The 17435-nt window shown below is 37.7% G+C and overlaps 1 protein-coding gene across 1 annotated transcript in view; it reads right to left on the bottom strand.

Moving 5' to 3' along the window:
* PIEZO2 (piezo type mechanosensitive ion channel component 2) overlaps positions 1-17435 on the bottom strand; it is a 285479-nt gene that overhangs the window by 37786 nt on the left and 230258 nt on the right. The window contains exons 28-35 of the mRNA XM_036378969.2: positions 15280-15523; positions 13995-14091; positions 12032-12191; positions 10174-10263; positions 8022-8143; positions 7138-7209; positions 3007-3110; positions 889-987 (exon numbers count right to left, since the gene is read on the bottom strand). Coding sequence (XP_036234862.1) covers positions 889-987; positions 3007-3110; positions 7138-7209; positions 8022-8143; positions 10174-10263; positions 12032-12191; positions 13995-14091; positions 15280-15523 — 988 coding nt within the window. The remainder of the gene's footprint in view (positions 1-888; positions 988-3006; positions 3111-7137; positions 7210-8021; positions 8144-10173; positions 10264-12031; positions 12192-13994; positions 14092-15279; positions 15524-17435) is intronic.

The following is a 17435-nucleotide window of genomic DNA, read 5'->3' as shown; positions in this document are numbered from 1 at the left end:
AGGTGTCTTCTAATGAAGGTGATCTGGAGAAATGGTGATACTTAAATGAGCTAACACCATATTACTTTACTGAAGTCAGAAACTGCCGACATCTTCTATTGTCATTTAACTGTGAAAATGTACACTAGCCACAATTATAGTGTGAATAAAGAAATTGGAGCTAAAAGGCGGACTTGGAAGGGGGTAGAAAATTAGGATTAATAAAAGGAATTTGATTTATAAGTTTAATGTAACTACCTATGTTAAGCAGGGGGTATTTTAAGAGCATACTGGTTGGATACTAGTCTAGATTTCTACCACTGCACAAACTTCCAATTTAGTATCTCTTAGTCTTTGGAACTGGTACTCTCAATCTGTAACATCCACTCCTTACAAAAGTCATGTTACCTATGGAGAGGAAAATAATACACAGTACCCACAGTTAGGAAACGCTAAATGTATTGAAGCAGGGCAAGAAAGAAGATGCACAAATGTTTTTTGTGATGATAAAGGCCAGAGGAGTAGAGAGCTGAAAAGGGATTTGGAGAAGAACGTGTGTTTAACAAATCTTTCACCAGCTTTCTGAGATCAATTACCACTGTGTCCATAAGATACATGCAACTTGATGTGACCATCTTGTAAATCAGTATCAAAAGAAAATGAGAATTTGGGTCTGCATTTTTTCTCTGAGATTGTGTGTAAAAAAAGGATAAACCACTTTTCTTGTGATTTGACCTCACCAAAGTTATGGAATGCATTGCATTTACTAGGAATGAGACTTCAGCTGTCATCATTTTTCTTATTAATTCATATAAGAGGAAAAATGCAGACGAGGACAGGGGTATATATACACTATGTCAGGAACTATGGGGTGGGTCACATACTGAGCATTTGCAAAATGTCAAATACCTTTGCTGCTTTGATTAAATACTGAAGAATAGTTTTGGGTAGTTTAATGATAGACTTTGGCAAGGCTAAAATGGCTGAAGCAAATTTTCCAATAGCTCTCTATAAAGAAGGACAAAGCAAGAGTAGTTAGTAGAAAAGCAGAAAATATTAATAAATAGGATCTCTTTAATTACTGTATCTAGAATACTAAGAACAAATTTACATGCATGAACTTCAATATGAGAAAAAGATAATTTATGTTGTTCACATTAAAATTTCAATTATATGACTCTTAACTGCATGCATTCTCTAATATTTAAAATCTCTAAGTTAACCATTGAAGGGGCTACTGGACACAATTTACCCTGAAAAAAAAGATCGTACATTCAAAAAATTCTTTAACACAATCTACAACAAAGTTCACTTGGCTAGTATTTTTACTAAGACCTTGTGCATGATGATGGAAGGCAAAGAAAGTATGATGACCATAGATGAACAAACTTTTCATGAAGAAAATAAATTTTCTGTTTTTTACAGTCCTCTGGCTTTATTATATAAAGCCATCCAGCATGTTTATATTGCATATACTGCAGAACAGGCCATCTATCCAGAACATCTGACCAAATTCTGAAATAATGAACAGATTCTCCATCCCCAAACTGATAGTTTCAGGACTGAGATGAACAAAAACCCAAATCCCGGCATAAATGAAACAATCTTGTTAACTTCTGACCTCAAGTTTAGACCTCTTTAGCTCAGTGCTTGGCACCAGCACATCTGTACAAAATGCTGTCACCAATTTTTTTATAAGTCAGCAGAAACAAGAATGAAAACTTTCCTCTATTACCTGCATGAAAACCAGAAAGAAAAATGACCTAGAAAGTCATGAGCCATTTTTGTGGTCCAAGGTAAGTTAAATGCAAAATATATTCAAAAAAATAGTGCAATACTAGAAAACAAAACTTACTCATCACATTATTTTGATCTAGATTTTTTTTTGCATTTATTAAGGTCAGATTTTTTTTCATGTCATTGCCATGCAGACAGTTTAATCAATGTAGCCAACTGGCAATGTTAATATATAAACAAAGGCACATTCTGTTAATGAATAAATAAAACTTTTCTTTCTCTAATTCAGTAATGTTGTCTGGGAAGCTTTGTTTGAAAGGTTTTGGCTTAGGGGATGGAAAAGCATGGAGGCAGCTTCTTGCTCTTGCTTGGGTTGAGTGTTCCGCAATGCGCCAGTTCCACAGTGATGTGAGGTTGGATCTGGATGGGAATACTCAGCTAGAAAAAGCTGCTTCTTTGATTAAGCTTTTGAAGCTACAGACCTGAAAAATTTCTGCAGCATTTCAAAAAGGTTCTTCAACCAGTGAAACTTTAATCTTATAAAAGCAAAAGCAAGTCCAGATGTAGGAGTATTTCACTAACTTCTTCACCCACATTTTTCATTTAAGCCATTCAGTATATCTGGTATTGTCCAACACCAGCCAGTCCACATGGAGGAAATCAGATAGGAAACCTCAGATATCTTTTTAACATTACAATATTGTCCTGCACCAGCACAGTCTGGCACTAAAAATGCAAATATATTAATTAACACTGCCCTGAAAATGAAAGAAAATAAATGGATGTAGTCTCTTTTTGTAATTTTCTAATCCAAGGACATATTTCTCTGGCCCACTAGGTCGAATGATATTTTTTTAAATTAAGTATGTATTCTTTTCCATGAAAACATGCTTATTTTGGGGATTATTTCTTCATGGAATGATAACATCTCCTCAAAACTAAAAAACCACTGGAGGCATTCCACAGTAGCATCAGAGGCAAGTCAGCTTCCTCAACTGTCTTTATTGAAATGAAGAAAAAAGTAAAGCTTGGGTTCTTAGCCTTTGTTTTTTTAATTTTTGTTATCTTCATAAGTGACTGAAGATATGACTCTGGTATAGTTTTGGTAAGAATTTGGCAATATTTAAAGCATAAGGCAAACTTACATTTTAGATCAGCAAGAAATTTAATTTCCAATACATTTCAGGACTACTTTATAGGAATTGGCAGCTTTAACATATGTGCCTGTGTTATGAGAAATATACATTTTTTTTCCGGATGTCAATAAGACAGCAAATTACCATAAAGTACCTGAAAAGCAGATTTTTTTCGCGGCTCTTCCTCTTCTTTTTTTTCCTCTTCCTCTTCCTCTTCACTATCCGTCTCAAACAAATAATAATTTCCACTTCTGACCACTAAGTGAAACAAAATATTTTTTTACTTTTCTGAAAAGTTCTATTCTCAACTCCCCCAAGACCTATGAACAGGTAGCCAGTCATTTAAAAATTCATAACCAGGAGAGGTGAAAACAGAGAAGAAGCAAGAGATGAAAAGGTCTCAGGTAATTTATTTGATGTTAGTCTGCAATGCTTTGGGCATGAATAAGAACTATACAAGAACTAAGGAAAGCATCCCTATAAAAAGAAAATGTAAAGAAAATATTGTAACATTTTTGGTGAAAAATGACAATTAAGTCTAAATTTATTGGGGACTTATGATTATTTGAGGGAGTAAAAAAAAGCCCAGCAGGTAAGTAAATGAACTTATATGAACAGAACCACTGGACAAAAAATACAGAATTTCTCTTTCAAACACTGAGGGAATCCTTTAAACTAGGCAATGGGATAGTATTCTTTTGATGAGGTAATGGAAAACCTTGGCTTGTTTAAAACAAATCCCTTGGATTCTATTAACATGATTGCACATGAGTTTCAATTTTTTGCCCATGGATTCAGAAAGATTCTGAAACCTTGATACAGCATAGGTACACAGTGATTAAGCTAGGCCTTATATCCTTGAACAGAAGCAATGTTTTTACTTCACGGATGGCAACAGGCCAACATGAACAAACATGGAAAACAAAAATAAAAATAAGGTAATGAGCAAGAGAAAAATAAAAATCACAGCATTACACTCAGCAATGAAAACTGGTAATTAATTGCCACATTTAAGCTGAAATATTTGAAGGGACACTTATTTAGACAAAAATTTACAAAATCTTGATATATGTCTTTATATAAAATTATATCTATTCATCATTAGAGGTCTCTGGAAAAGTAACAGTTGTAATTCAATCATACCTTGAATTCTACACAGATCCTGTGTGCACAGATGATCACATATAACTAGTCATAAACCTCAGGGTAAGGCTGTGAAATTTGCCAGAACTGATCTTTGGATCATAACTTTGCCATCTAAAACTCCCTCACAGAGGGAATTTTGTGCCTCATGTGTGCACTTATGATTTTTAGCATCAATGAATGCCCTGCAGAGGGACAGAAAGTCCACTCCAGCCATTCTAATTGTTGCACTGAGGTGAAAAGAAATTTTGGAAATTTCCTGGATGAAACAAATGGATTTTTGGTGCTGAGCCTTCCAAAAAGGCCCATTTAAAATGCGTTGAAGAGATGAAAGCATTTTAACAGCCAGTAGTCTGCAGTTCTCTTTCATAAAATGGTATCTTGTAGTCAGCAACAGAAATTGTCAATGCAGATCAGCTGGGTAAGGTTTGACATTAGGGAAAACCTCTATGGCAGTACAGCTTTGTAAAGGCTCAGAGTAGCACTCAGTCAGACTTGGAATGCCTGATCTGGAAACAAATAAAACTACATTGATCTCCCTACACATTTTTTTAGGTTAAAGCATATCTGAGGGGACACTCCAATGTAGCAGTTCCATCCCTTTTACAGCTCAAGAGAGAGGTATGATTGAATAGCAATAATGCATTCTTGCACACATCAAAATGGAGCAAGTGGCGTGTCAGTCACCTACAAGGCTTCCTGAAGAGACCCAGTTCTACAGGTAACACAATTCATGGCCAGACTGGGCTTGGGAGACCCCTCTTGTACTGTAAAATGTGGCTTCTTCCTACTGAGAAAAGGGTTGTACAGGCTTTTCGTGGGATGAGATGGAGGATGCAGAAGAAAGCATGATCCCATCATCTGCTTGTGCCCAGGGGGAAAGAGCTCCCCAGGACAGCTGCAGTCACCATCTTCTGCACTACATCAGACACAACTGTGTGACCCAGGAGAATCTGAGCATGTGGTCCTAACTCCTGCTCATCTTTGTGGGACTTCAAAAATAATCCACAAGCACAGGAGGAACCACACCACCCTACCAGGGAGATTGTGAGTGACTGTCAATGAGGAAACCCTCACTGATATTTTTATCTGCTCTACTCAGACTCAAATTCATGAATGTTTTAATTGCTACAATATACAAAATGAGGTCTCTTTCTGCACAATAAAATTATAGCAAGTGATATAAATATAACAATAAAAATCTAAATTTAAAACTTCAAGCTTGAGTGACTTCAATGTTTGCATATATACACCCACAAACCCATTTTCTGAGGTGAAGAATGGCGCTGAATGCTGCAGTTACAGTGGTGTTCCAAAAAGAATGAGTGGGGAATATCAGTCTATTCCCAGTCTGCCTGCCTGTAAACACCCACTGTCAGTGCCATGTGTCAATGAGTGTGGATGCAAGCCATGTGGCAGGAAATTGCTGGCTGTAGGGTCAGGGTCTGTGATGTTTCCCACAAGGTTTTGCATTATTGCCGTAAATAATTTCAAGAATGCTCAATATTTAAACACCAAAATGCAACTTGCCACCTAAGAACATTAAATAATGAGAACAAAATAAGTAAAAGCCAAAGTCAATATCTCTCTGTGCAATTCTTCTTAGTACAAAATCAGTGGTGAATAAACCAGAGACCATATCCCATTCCTTCAAAGTTATGATAACTTGAAATTCTATAGAAAAAACTCACAAATTATAGTTTTTATTTGTTTTTTCGTTGTTGTTCTAATGAAATTATGGGACAAGAATTTTATTCTCATAAGCCTTTTGAAAAGGATAGGTCTCTCTAAAGTGGCAGTGTGCCCTTTAGAAAAACAAAAATAGAGGCACAGTTTACTTGTGACTTGATAGAAATAAAGATCCCATGTTCTGGTAAACACTGCTGGCAAATATATGTCTGCTGAATTTATAAATAAATACATGTAGGTAAATGAAGCAGTATGTAAATGTGTAAAATTATGACTTGGAGTAGCTCTTAAGCTAAATGACCAAACAATATAGACATTCATATTTTTAATGGCATGAAACTGATTTGGGGGGTGGGGTTATGTTGGATATCAGGAAGAAATTTTTCACCCAGAGAGTGGTTGGGCACTGGAGCAGGCTCTCCAGGGAAGTGGCCCCAGCATCAGCCTGTCAGAGTTCAAGAAGCATTTGGACAATGCTCTCAGCACATGGTGTGACTCTTGGGGATGGGCCTGTGCAGGGTCAGGAGCTGGACTGGATGATACTGATGGGTCCCTTCCAACTCAGCACATTCTGTGATCCTGTGTTTCTATGGTATAACTCTGATCAGTGCCCTACATTAAAGTACTTTTTTCACATCTTCAGAGGTTACTAAACAGTTCATGTCTGATTTCATTCAACAAACATCCAATTGAAGCACATTTGACTTGAGATTGCAGTCTACTCAGTTTTCCTCTTCTACCAAATCCATAACGTAGCAAAGAACTCTATCATATGACTGGGCTGGGCTACAAACAAATTGCATCATAATGCACCAATTATATGAGTGACACATGCTAATAATTTCTTGTGCACAAGGCAAGACATATTTTTGCTCTCGGGTAAACACAAAAAAAAATGGAAATAGCAAAACAAGTGGCATCAACCACACATTGAAGTGGCATAAGAGAGATGGAGCTGAGCTGTACACAGCCTATTCTATGTCTTCCTGCCTTTCTGTGGTGCTCAGATTTCTATAGTTGATACTAAAATGACTGAAAAAAAGATGTATGATATGTGTATATGAAAAGGAAATGATGACTAATCTTAGAGTGCATTGGCAAACTTTCACAGTCACATTGTTAAATATATCGAGCTCTGCAGTATCGGGGAGTTGAAACCTTTGAGGTCAAGACAGATTCTTTTCAGCACATGTTTATCTGATGTGATATTTTTCTAAGAATGCTCAAAGTATCATGAGCTAGCTATGCTTCCAACACACAGAAGTTCAAAATATAGTGAAATTCTTTGAAGATTGGAAAGTAGAAATCACTTTTTGAAAAAAACCCCAAGCCTTCTATCAAGTCACAATCACAAAATCAGGCATAAAACAAACAGGCTATGGGAATGCCTTCATTCTGGTCAAGGATATAAGGGTTAAATCCACATATTTGTAAGAGGATTGAGAAAACCTACTGGAAGCATGATCAACCCAAGGCCGCCACCACAGCTTTTTTTTGCCCTTGGCTTTCTCTTTGTCTGCATCTCCTAAAATAAAATATGTTCAAATATTAATTTTACAAAATGAGAAACATATTTCTTACACTGATTAATAATTTTAAATTTCTCTCAAAAGAGCTAAAATTTCATGAGAACATCAGATGTCAGGTCTACTGAATACATTTATTATTAAAATAATTCAAAACCATGACCACTAAGCAGAAGTACTCTGATTTATGCAGTAGTTAAAACAGCATTCTACTCTAAAACAGCTAAAAAGTTGGGTTTTGTGTTTTAAAGCATACTGTCACAGTTGACTGTAATTTAAAGAGGAAAAAAATTTCCCTCCTCTCAAATCCCCTTATATTTCAGGCTCCAAAAATTTTTAAATCCACTAACTGCTGATCCCAGGTCAATGCTGGAAATGTGGCACTAGATAGGTATGATTTTATCTGTGCCCATGATTTTAAATAACATTTAAAAGCACACAAAAATTTCAGTGACTGAAAAAAATCCAGAACAGCATCCAGAAAACATTGCTGGAAAAATGTTGGTGCTATCTATTTGTAAAACTGTGGTTTATAGATAATGACTTTTACCAAAACAAACCTCTGACTCTTTTCAGCTCTTTGCCAACAGCCTGAAGTTAACCAAAAGTATCCTCCAAGTGAACCATTTTCTCTAAACCTTGTTACAGTACATAACACAGATTTTTTTTTTTTCCTGAATCGAGCCTGAAACTGATACTCAGCTAACAATGTTGTTATGCACTGGCAGTTTCAAGAAAAATTTACCACTTGTCCAACTAGCAGTTCTATCAGATCCTTATGGAAATATGGTACAGGAGTAGCTAATGGTACCTTCATCATCTTCTTCAGAAGCCTTCCGAATCTCCGGCCCCTCTGAGGACTCCTGGTTCATGCTCAGCATCCTCTCTTTTCCCTTCTTGTATTTTTGCTGCCTGGCTTTGATGCGATCCATTCTAGCAAAAGGAAGAATCTCATTAGATTTACACCTTCACCCACCCTGGAAAACAAGCATTAAACACACATGCACACAAACACACACACACACACACACACACACACACACACACAAACACAAACACAAACACATGCACACATACTCTGCAACACTTCTGAGGGAAATATTCCTCACTGTCATTAGTCCTGTCCTTAAACAGAAGGAGTTACATTGCTCTGAAGGGGCTGGCTGGGAGGACCAAGAATAGTTCCCTCTGTTGGTCAGTGAGAGCTGGGTTTCCTGCTGTCATGACTGCTTTACTTTCTCCCACTCAACTCTGTTATTATCATTTAAAATTGCTTTTCCTGAAATTTGCAACTCTGAAACAGGGATTTGGTTGTTCCTGTACTGCTTGTACTACATCTTCACCCTTTAAGATGATTTGTCTCAATGGACATCAGTGACAAATGGTGTCCCTTGGGGGTCCAGTGCTATTTTTACTGTTTGGGGATGAAGTGGGATCAAGTGTACCTTCAGCAAGTTTGCAGATGACACCAGCTGTGTGGTGGTGTCGGCACAGCTGAAGGATGGGATGCATTTTGCAAGGATCTGGACATGCTCAAGAAGCTGATGTACAGGAACCTCATGAAGCTGAGTAAGACCAAATTCAAGGTGCTGCACCTGGGTCAGGGAAGCTCCTGACATCAACACAGCCTGGGGGATGAACTGGCTGAGAGCAGCCCTGCTGAGAATGACCTGGGGGTGCTGACAGATGAGAGGCTGGACATGAGCCTCACTGGGCAGTCCCAGCCTAGGAATCCAGCTGTGTCCCAGGCTGAATCCAAACCAGAGCAGGTAGGAGGGTGAGGGAGGGGATTCTGCCCCTCTGCTCTCATGAGACCCCACCCACCATGCTGCATCCAGCTCTGGGGTGCCCACCACAGGAAAGACATGGACCTGTTGGAGAGAGTCCAGAGGAGGCCCAGAAAGGTGATTAGAAGATGAAGCACCTCTCCTACAAGGAAAGGTTGAGGCAATTAGGGTTGTTCAGCCTGAAGAAAAGGCTCTGGAGAGTCTTATTGCAGCCATTCAGTACTTGGAGAGAGCTTATAGGAAAGATGGGGCCAAGTGTTTTTGCAGGGTCTGTTGTGAGGACAAAGGGCAATGGTTTTAAACAGAAGGAGGATTGCTTTGAATTGCCTATAAGGAAAATGCTTTTACAATGGGGGTGGCAAAACCTGGAACAGGTTTCCCAGAGATGTGGTGGATGCATATATATATAAATTCATTAAATACATACATCCCCAGACATATAAATTCATTAAATACATACATCCCCAGACACATTCAAGGTCAGGCTGGATGGGGCTCTGAGCAAACTGATCTCTTTGAAGATGTCCCTGCTCATTACAGGGGGTTGGACTAGGTGACCTTTAGATTTTCCCCTACAACTCAAACAATTCTATAATTATGTGATTCTATATAGGTAGAAAATATGGTCCCTGCAATCTTCCCATGATTCTTCCATTATGCAGCGTGGAAGAAGCTGTCATGAGTGGGCTTTGACACTTGGTTAGGAATCAGTTAGGGCTTTCCATGCATTGTGTTGAAGGAGTTTTGAAACTTTTTTTTGGAACATTCTGCAGTTACCAAAGAAAGTGTTGGCTGTATGCAAGAGAAATCAAAGTGACTTATGGGCTGTATAAAGAGAAAGGATCTCCAAGCCACTTGAATCGAATGCAAATATTTTCAGTGAAGGTAAATATATATTTTGCACTTAAACACCACAGGAAGAACCACAAATAAAACAGAAAGAGCAGTCATGCAACAATTTTTTCCAGGAATACAGATAACAGATATACAGAACAAAATTCTAGTAATGGTAAAGCATTTCTATAAAAGAAAGTGGTGGATAAATACCAGAAGCCAGTATTTCTATCAAAATCTCTATCAAAGAAAGTGCAAGATAAGTACCAGCAATCAGTTAAATATGTATATACATATGCATAGAAATATGCATATATATATATAAATGCATTAAATACATACTGTCTTTTCAGTTGATCCATTGATTTTTTTTCCTCTTCAATTCTTGCCTTTACAGCCTTGACAATTGTAGCCTGAAAAAGCTCAGCACCCCTACATCAGAAATGGGACAGAAAAAGAAAAAGGAGAGGACACGTTAAATGTTTCTAAGTTTTCCTTATGGCAACTAATCACAGAGAATTCTATGTTGCTTCTATACTTGACCTTATCTGCATCAAACAAAACTAATCCAGGACTTGAAAGAAACAATCAATTGCTCTAAAATAGTAACATCTTTACATACAATCATTTCAAGATCTTGGCCCAAATGTTGCGAACCCTACTCAGCCTGTAAGTTCCTCTAGCAGCTGCTCAAGAAATTCAGTTTCCAGTCCTCAAAACACAGAACACAAGTAGGTTCAAGGATGAGGAAGGATTTCTTGCACATCCTCAGGATTTCTTTATAGTTATTTCAGCTTTATAATCACCTCAATCCCCTGCCTCAGTCCTCCTGGAAGTTGTGAGCAAGGTCCAGCTTTATCTAGGACCATGGTAAGCATATATTCAGCTTCACTTTTACCCTCTGAAAACTATGGTGCTTTCAATCTGACGATAACAAACCCTGGAGCAAGTTTCTGATGTGCCAAGAGAATCTGGCTTTCCACCCCATTACATTAGAAATTTAATTGGTTCATTGATTTGAATGTTATGACCATTCTTCCTAATTCACACATGTACTTTTAAGGCTCTTAAAGAGTCTTAAAGTCTCTCTCAAAGAAGTAACCTAGATCTAAAGTCTTTCTTTTGTCAGGGATTCAGTAAGAAAAGCTATAATTTTAGAAGTCTACTCTTTCATTCTGGATGCACATTTCCCTATATAGGACGTATTTTGATACTCATGATTTTGCTTTATGCTGTTTTCACTGTGAAACCAGCACACCAAAAGAGGTACAAAAAGAGTACAAAGAATGCTATTATCCAGCATAATTTGGCATCAGCACTGAAATTCACTTCAGAACAAAAGCCTAATGCAATGTGGGGTGGAGATGCAGCTCTTTTTGTAGCTCTCCTTACAGGGCTGAATTTTGTTTATTACAGGGAGCTAAACATGTCCCCTTCTTAAAATGATCCCTGGAAGAGGAAGATAAAAACTGCTTCATTTCATTACATACAAGCGAAATTTTTCCTGAAATACAGTCAGAAATCAATGTCTGTATGTCTTTTGAGGAAAAAAAAAAGCCACAATACATTTATTCCAATATTAACAAAAAATTTCTTGGAAACCCTATGGAAATTAATACCATTATTTCATTCCTCATCTGCCTTCATATCATAAACCAGAAGAATGTTTGTGCTAGTGATGGCTATGAGTTAATGCTTGTGGTGTAACAGGCCAATGAGGTTAACACTTCCTTGCCAAACCTGGTCAGTGTTCAGTGATGTGACACCTCCCAAAAGTGCTCCCTTTTCCTCCCAAGACATAAGAACTTTCCCGTCTTCCTCATCCTCTCTCCTTCTTGAGATGGGATTTCTAAGGACAATTGTCTCAAGCTCTGACAGCAGAATATTTTCTTTCCAAGACTTAGAAACTCTGGAATTCTCTCTCATGCATATCAATGTTGAGAGAATGCTGCAACACATTTTCAGAGCTTTTAACAGGAGCAGCAGATGGCATTTGGTAGAAAGAATTGTTTAATTCCTATTAGATTCTCAATTAATTTGTTTTCTTGTGTCAAAGCTGGGTTTGCAGTTATGAATTTAGCATGGATTGTTTAAATCAATGTTAGAGGACTGTTTTGGTACTGCCTATCATAAAAACTAAGTACTGCCACTATAAGAGATTTGAGCTGTTTAATTTAATTTCTTTTAAATTTTCTGTTACCTTGATGCTAATATCTGAGAAGCTTTTATATCTGCAACCACATGAAGGAAGTAGTAACTCATGAAGACTCTTCTTTGCAGCAACAGGAAAGCAAAACATATACTGTCCCAAATGATTCCTGCTTCACCACTGGGCAGTTTACAATCTGGATTGCTCGTTGCTGGAAAAAGACACCATCAGTGTTAAAAATTCTTTCATAATGTTTAATGAATTAAATAATTCTAGCCTTTAAAATTATTTGAATTATTTTAGATTTTCCTAAAGAAAATTGTCATGCATTTCCATTTGAGGTGTACCATAATTTGTTTTACAACAAACTGAAAAGCTTCCAACAATGTGATGTCCCATGTGCCACTGTCCCACAAGTAAGAATATCACAGAAGTGAACCATTTGCATATAAATTCACCCTACTTTAGTAAGTACTTGAAAAAAAAAAGAATGGAAAAGGCACATTTTTTGTTACACTGAATTATTTGATTTCAGTGTTTCCTGAAGTGGCATATATCAGTTTTTTGTCCTATTCTCTTCAAAGTGACTTTTTCTCTCATTTTTTAATTAAGAATGCTATCAACAGGAGAAATAAATAGTTTATTTTTGTCAAAATGACTTTTTGACTGCCACCACTGATTATTTTTATTTTTCCTCTCCACAACTCAGTTCAATGCTCCTTTCCATTGCATAAGAGAAGAAATATTTGAAACCACAAAACTGCTTCCTTTGGGGTAGGACACAGGCAGAGAGGAAAACCCATTCTTCCTACCCCTAGATTTTGGCTTGGGCTATTTCTTTCTTCCTTTATTCTCTGTAAGACAGTTCTCTTGGGGATATTAAAAAATTAAAACTGGGTTTTGTGGACCTGGACTATAAACTCCATGGCCTATGCTGCCCTATAGAAGGCAGTAGAAGGACTCCAGGGACAGGCTCTGGCTTGAAGCTGGCTTTTCAAGCAAGCAAGCCAACCTAATAGCTCTGAAAGGTCAAACTCCAAGAGCTTCAAAGCCTGCTGTGTCCAAACTCAAACTGGGTGGGAGTTTAAAACCTGTGCCTAAGTTTCTGTTGCTGCCCAAAATGTTTTGGATAACACAAGAATTCCTGGGCACCTCTCATCCTGTGAATTTGTGTCTTCCTATTTACTTTCTTTTGCCCTGTTCCACACTTACCTATTGGGATCAATCACGACTACAGGAATTCAGAACTTTGCTGCAGACTCACTAGGCTGAAACAGCTCTTTAAATTCAGGAATAAAACAAACCAAACCCAAAAACACACCAAAAAAACCCCTTCAAGTGTTCTCAAACTGTTAATCCAGGGTGTCAGGACAAAGTGGAGACAAATTAATAGCTCACTGAGATGTGAAGGGTTTTGCTCTCCATACTTCATTCTTCCCTTCTCTCACCTCCATCCACAGACATTATCCACTCCATTCCTTTTATCACCACATGAGAATAATCACAAGGAAAAAAATTGTCTAAACTCTTTATGCATGCAGAAACTTTATTACTTTCATACCATTTCAGTGAGCTGAAGTGGTTTCTCCTTTGAACCACTGAACCCTGGTACACAGGGAGGAGTGGGAACCCGCACTGCACACAGGGAGTGCAGCAGGGAAAAGGTGCCCTGTCCATGCAGTGATGGTGAGCTGACCTTTTAGCTCAAGATGTACAGTAAACCAGGGTATCACATCACCTGCATTTATGGGAAAATGTGTCAAGTGCCACTATCTGTGAATTGTTCATTTACAGCAAACGCTGGCTGTGGGTGGATGTCTGGGCAGTTTTCTCTGTATACGTGTCCCCCTTGTTTCTGTGAAATGTTTTCAATATTCTGTGTTGCTAATCAATATAAGTCCATGATTTTTCAAAAGGTAATACATCAAGGGATGGCACAACTTAAATATGGTAGAAGATTTTAAGGTGATTCTTTTTTTATAGAAAATCATGGAGAAAAATACGCTGTACTTACGAATATGGTAGCCTTTAACTGTACAAGCCAGGCTAAATGCCTGAATCACCCAGCAGCTCTTCTGAATTAATGATTCAATGTAGCCACATGCCCCTATCTGCAAGTAAAAGACAGTTTTTTATAACAAGACCTAGCAGTAATAAGGATAAGAAAAATTACATCTTTTTACATTACATGAGAAATAATACAGCCAAGGGCAGTTGAATTATTCTCATTACTAAAAGAGCTTGGAAAAAAGAGTGGCTTTACCAGTGACACACAAACTAGTCTTAGACAGAATTTGATTTTTTGATTATTAGTGAGACAGGAGGTATGTGGGGCTTGTTTGAGTTTTTGCACAGAAAGGGACACATCTGGCATACAATGCAATGTGACAACTTAGCAACTTTTATAAATCACTGACTTATTCTTGCAAACATACATGGACAATTTTAAGACACATGTAGCTCCACTGAATTCCCAAGCATAAAATGAAGCACATATGTAAGCATTCAGAACATTTGCAAATTCAAACCACCCATAAATCAATTTTATATCAGTGTAGTGACTTAAATAAATGTAAAAAGAAAAATGTCTGTTCTTTGCAGTCCAGCACTAAAACTGTTCAAAGCTAAAAAGCAACTGCCAGGAATAAATCTAAATTTATCTTTCAAAAAGATTGAAATTACTGGCTTGTCTTAATCACCTGTCAGTACCACTGCAAGAATAAATATAAAAGACTTAATTAATCCAAGAAAAATCTTTCATATTTTGCAGAAGAATTTGACATTTAATTATCAAATACATCTGTTTCCACCTGAATTTCACACTAGTTCTAAAGGAAACAGGAATGGAGTTTGTAACTTTGTACTCAACTTCACTAATTACATCACATCACACAACTGCATCTCATACTAGTTTGAAAATTCTTTATTTAAATAAGTTTTCCAATTAAATGTGCACTACTTATCAACAGTATGACTAATTTGCACTTCTTACTCATTTTTCACTCCACTTTTCATGAGACTTCTAAGGAGAGACTTCATTAGGCAAAGAAACCAGAACCTGGCCCTTAGAAAGTAACTCGTGAGCTTTTACAAAGCCTGACTGAGCACAAGGGTGCACATTTCCCTATGATGGATATGCACTGCCATTCCCTAGCAGTGCTGAACTGAAATGGAGACTGCTTTGGGCTTGCAGAAGGCTATGGTCCCAAAAAAGGACTTTTAATGACTGCTCAGCGCACTGTGCACACTGCCAATGAAACAGAAGTGCTGAAGGCAGAGGAAAGGCATCAGCTCCCTACCGACAGGATGTTCTTCATGGTGATCACGAAGACATTGTAGGCAATCAGCCAGTCCCAGTAACGCAGAATGCTCCTGATGGGCTTCAGCAACAGGTCTCCACCAAAGAGAAGGAAATAGAAACAGGCCACCAAGTAGCCCATACAGAATATGCTGATCCTTGTGGTTCCCGTGATGAAGATTATGGTAAGCACAAACCAGAAGAGGTAACTAAATATTATCACCTTATACATGTCTAAGTAGGACCTAGAAGTAAAATAAGGAGAAAAAGTTACCATTTTTTTTCTGAGGGCAATGCTATCTTTCCTCTTTCTGCACCACTGGCTGACACTTGTGCCATGGTCTTCTGGGCATTCTCACACTTCAATATTTGTGCAGGCACTGACCACTAACACCACAGTCAGGGGGTTTGGTTCATGCACAGGTCTGCCTGGGTCACACATTTCACTCCAGCTCCTCCTTGTGCATAAGCACCTTGCTACACCTGGTCAGGGTGCTGTGCTGTGCTTGCTGCAGGATCAAGCCTTACACCATGGCAGGGAGGACATCCCGTTCTCACCAAAATTCATGGGAGAGGGATATTATCTGCAATACCATATATGAGATCTAAAGGCTGTCTGAGATTATCTTTCAAGAAGTCTGAGAAATAGTATAGCAAATCTATTTTAAAAAGCCAATTATAGTACACCCCTGCAAACAATTCCATATTTATTGATGACTTCTAGGGAATTCAGCCTGGTCAAAAGACTAGTTTTCATAAAAAGCTGCTAAAATATATTTCTCTAACAGAGATCAACTGCAAAAGTTTTGAGGGGGAAAAAAGTTTCTACAGAACAGAAATGTGATAGAATTTACTGAAACATTTACCAGGAAGCTCTGAGAGGGAGCTATCTGAAATCAGCCTGGCCCACAGTGGGAAAGAGAGAGAAACAATTTGGTGTTTTCAGATTCCTTAAAATGTTGACTTAATATTGAGTCAGTGAGCTTTCAAACAAGAATGTCTGCCAAAGGCAATAGCAAATACTACATATAGCTAAACACTGCAAAACCAACTAATTCTTAATTTCTTCCCATTTATAATGTTTTGATTCCAAATCTAACTGTGTTTTCAGAGTCTGTTCACCCAGGCTGCATAACTACATTTGTCAGGAAACCAGGCAGGGAGACAGAGCTACAGGAGTGCACATATACCTGAGCCAAACCATGTAAGGAGCAAATGAACTAAATGCACTGTATGAAGCCACATAAAAAGGCTCCTGCTGCTTGATGTTCTCAGGCTCAGAACTTTCTAGGAGTATGTATTTATAGTCTTACATTTATAGGCCTGTATTACACGTTTTACCAGAGAGGCATTTAATGAAAGGTAAAAAGAAAGCTCATTTATGTTTATTTCCCGCAAATATTTAAGAAATTTGTCATCTACTGCCTATGAAATCTAAAAATATCATGACTTTGGAGATGTTACTGGGTTCTGGGTGATAAAACATTAACAAAGAATCAATATGTGCTGGGACAATAAAGAAGACATCAGTCAAAGAGGTCTTCATTAACTTGATGTGCATTAGAAATGGTGCTCTCATTGTTTCTTCAGAAAATAATATTCTGTTTGATATTCCTTTAATAATAATTATTGGTGTGTAGGATGGCTAGGAAGAGATCACTTTCCTGACACTGCTCTATTTCAAAAGGCTTGTCCTTTGCTACCAACAAAATGCATCAGCATATTTTGAGAAAAGCCCAAAATGGAATCAAATTGATCCAAAACACAGCAATGCCTTAATACTCATCAATAAGAATGAACTCTGACTCTTTGAGACAAACGTGACTCTCTCAATCCAAACTTCCCAACATATACATGTGGCATTTGCTTGGGTCATAATCAGCAGCAGGTATCACTTAGAGTAAAACTTCTGTAAATTAGAGAGAATATGAAAAGGAAGACAATAATCTAACTACATTTTCACTATAATGGTAGCCATTTGCTACATTTTAGCAGTCATCTAAAATATTAAATATACCTTTTCTTCTTATATCCAAAATATGCATTAAATATAATAGCCTTAGGCATCTCTAAACCAACCAAACAACAAGACTGCATGTAATGGAAGAATTCTTAGAAGGGAGGAGGCACTACAACGGTGTCAAGTGACAAATGATA

This window comes from Molothrus ater, chromosome 1, assembly GCF_012460135.2.
Source record: "Molothrus ater isolate BHLD 08-10-18 breed brown headed cowbird chromosome 1, BPBGC_Mater_1.1, whole genome shotgun sequence".
Classification (NCBI taxonomy): domain Eukaryota; kingdom Metazoa; phylum Chordata; class Aves; order Passeriformes; family Icteridae; genus Molothrus; species Molothrus ater.
This window is presented reverse-complemented; position numbering and strand designations above follow the sequence as displayed.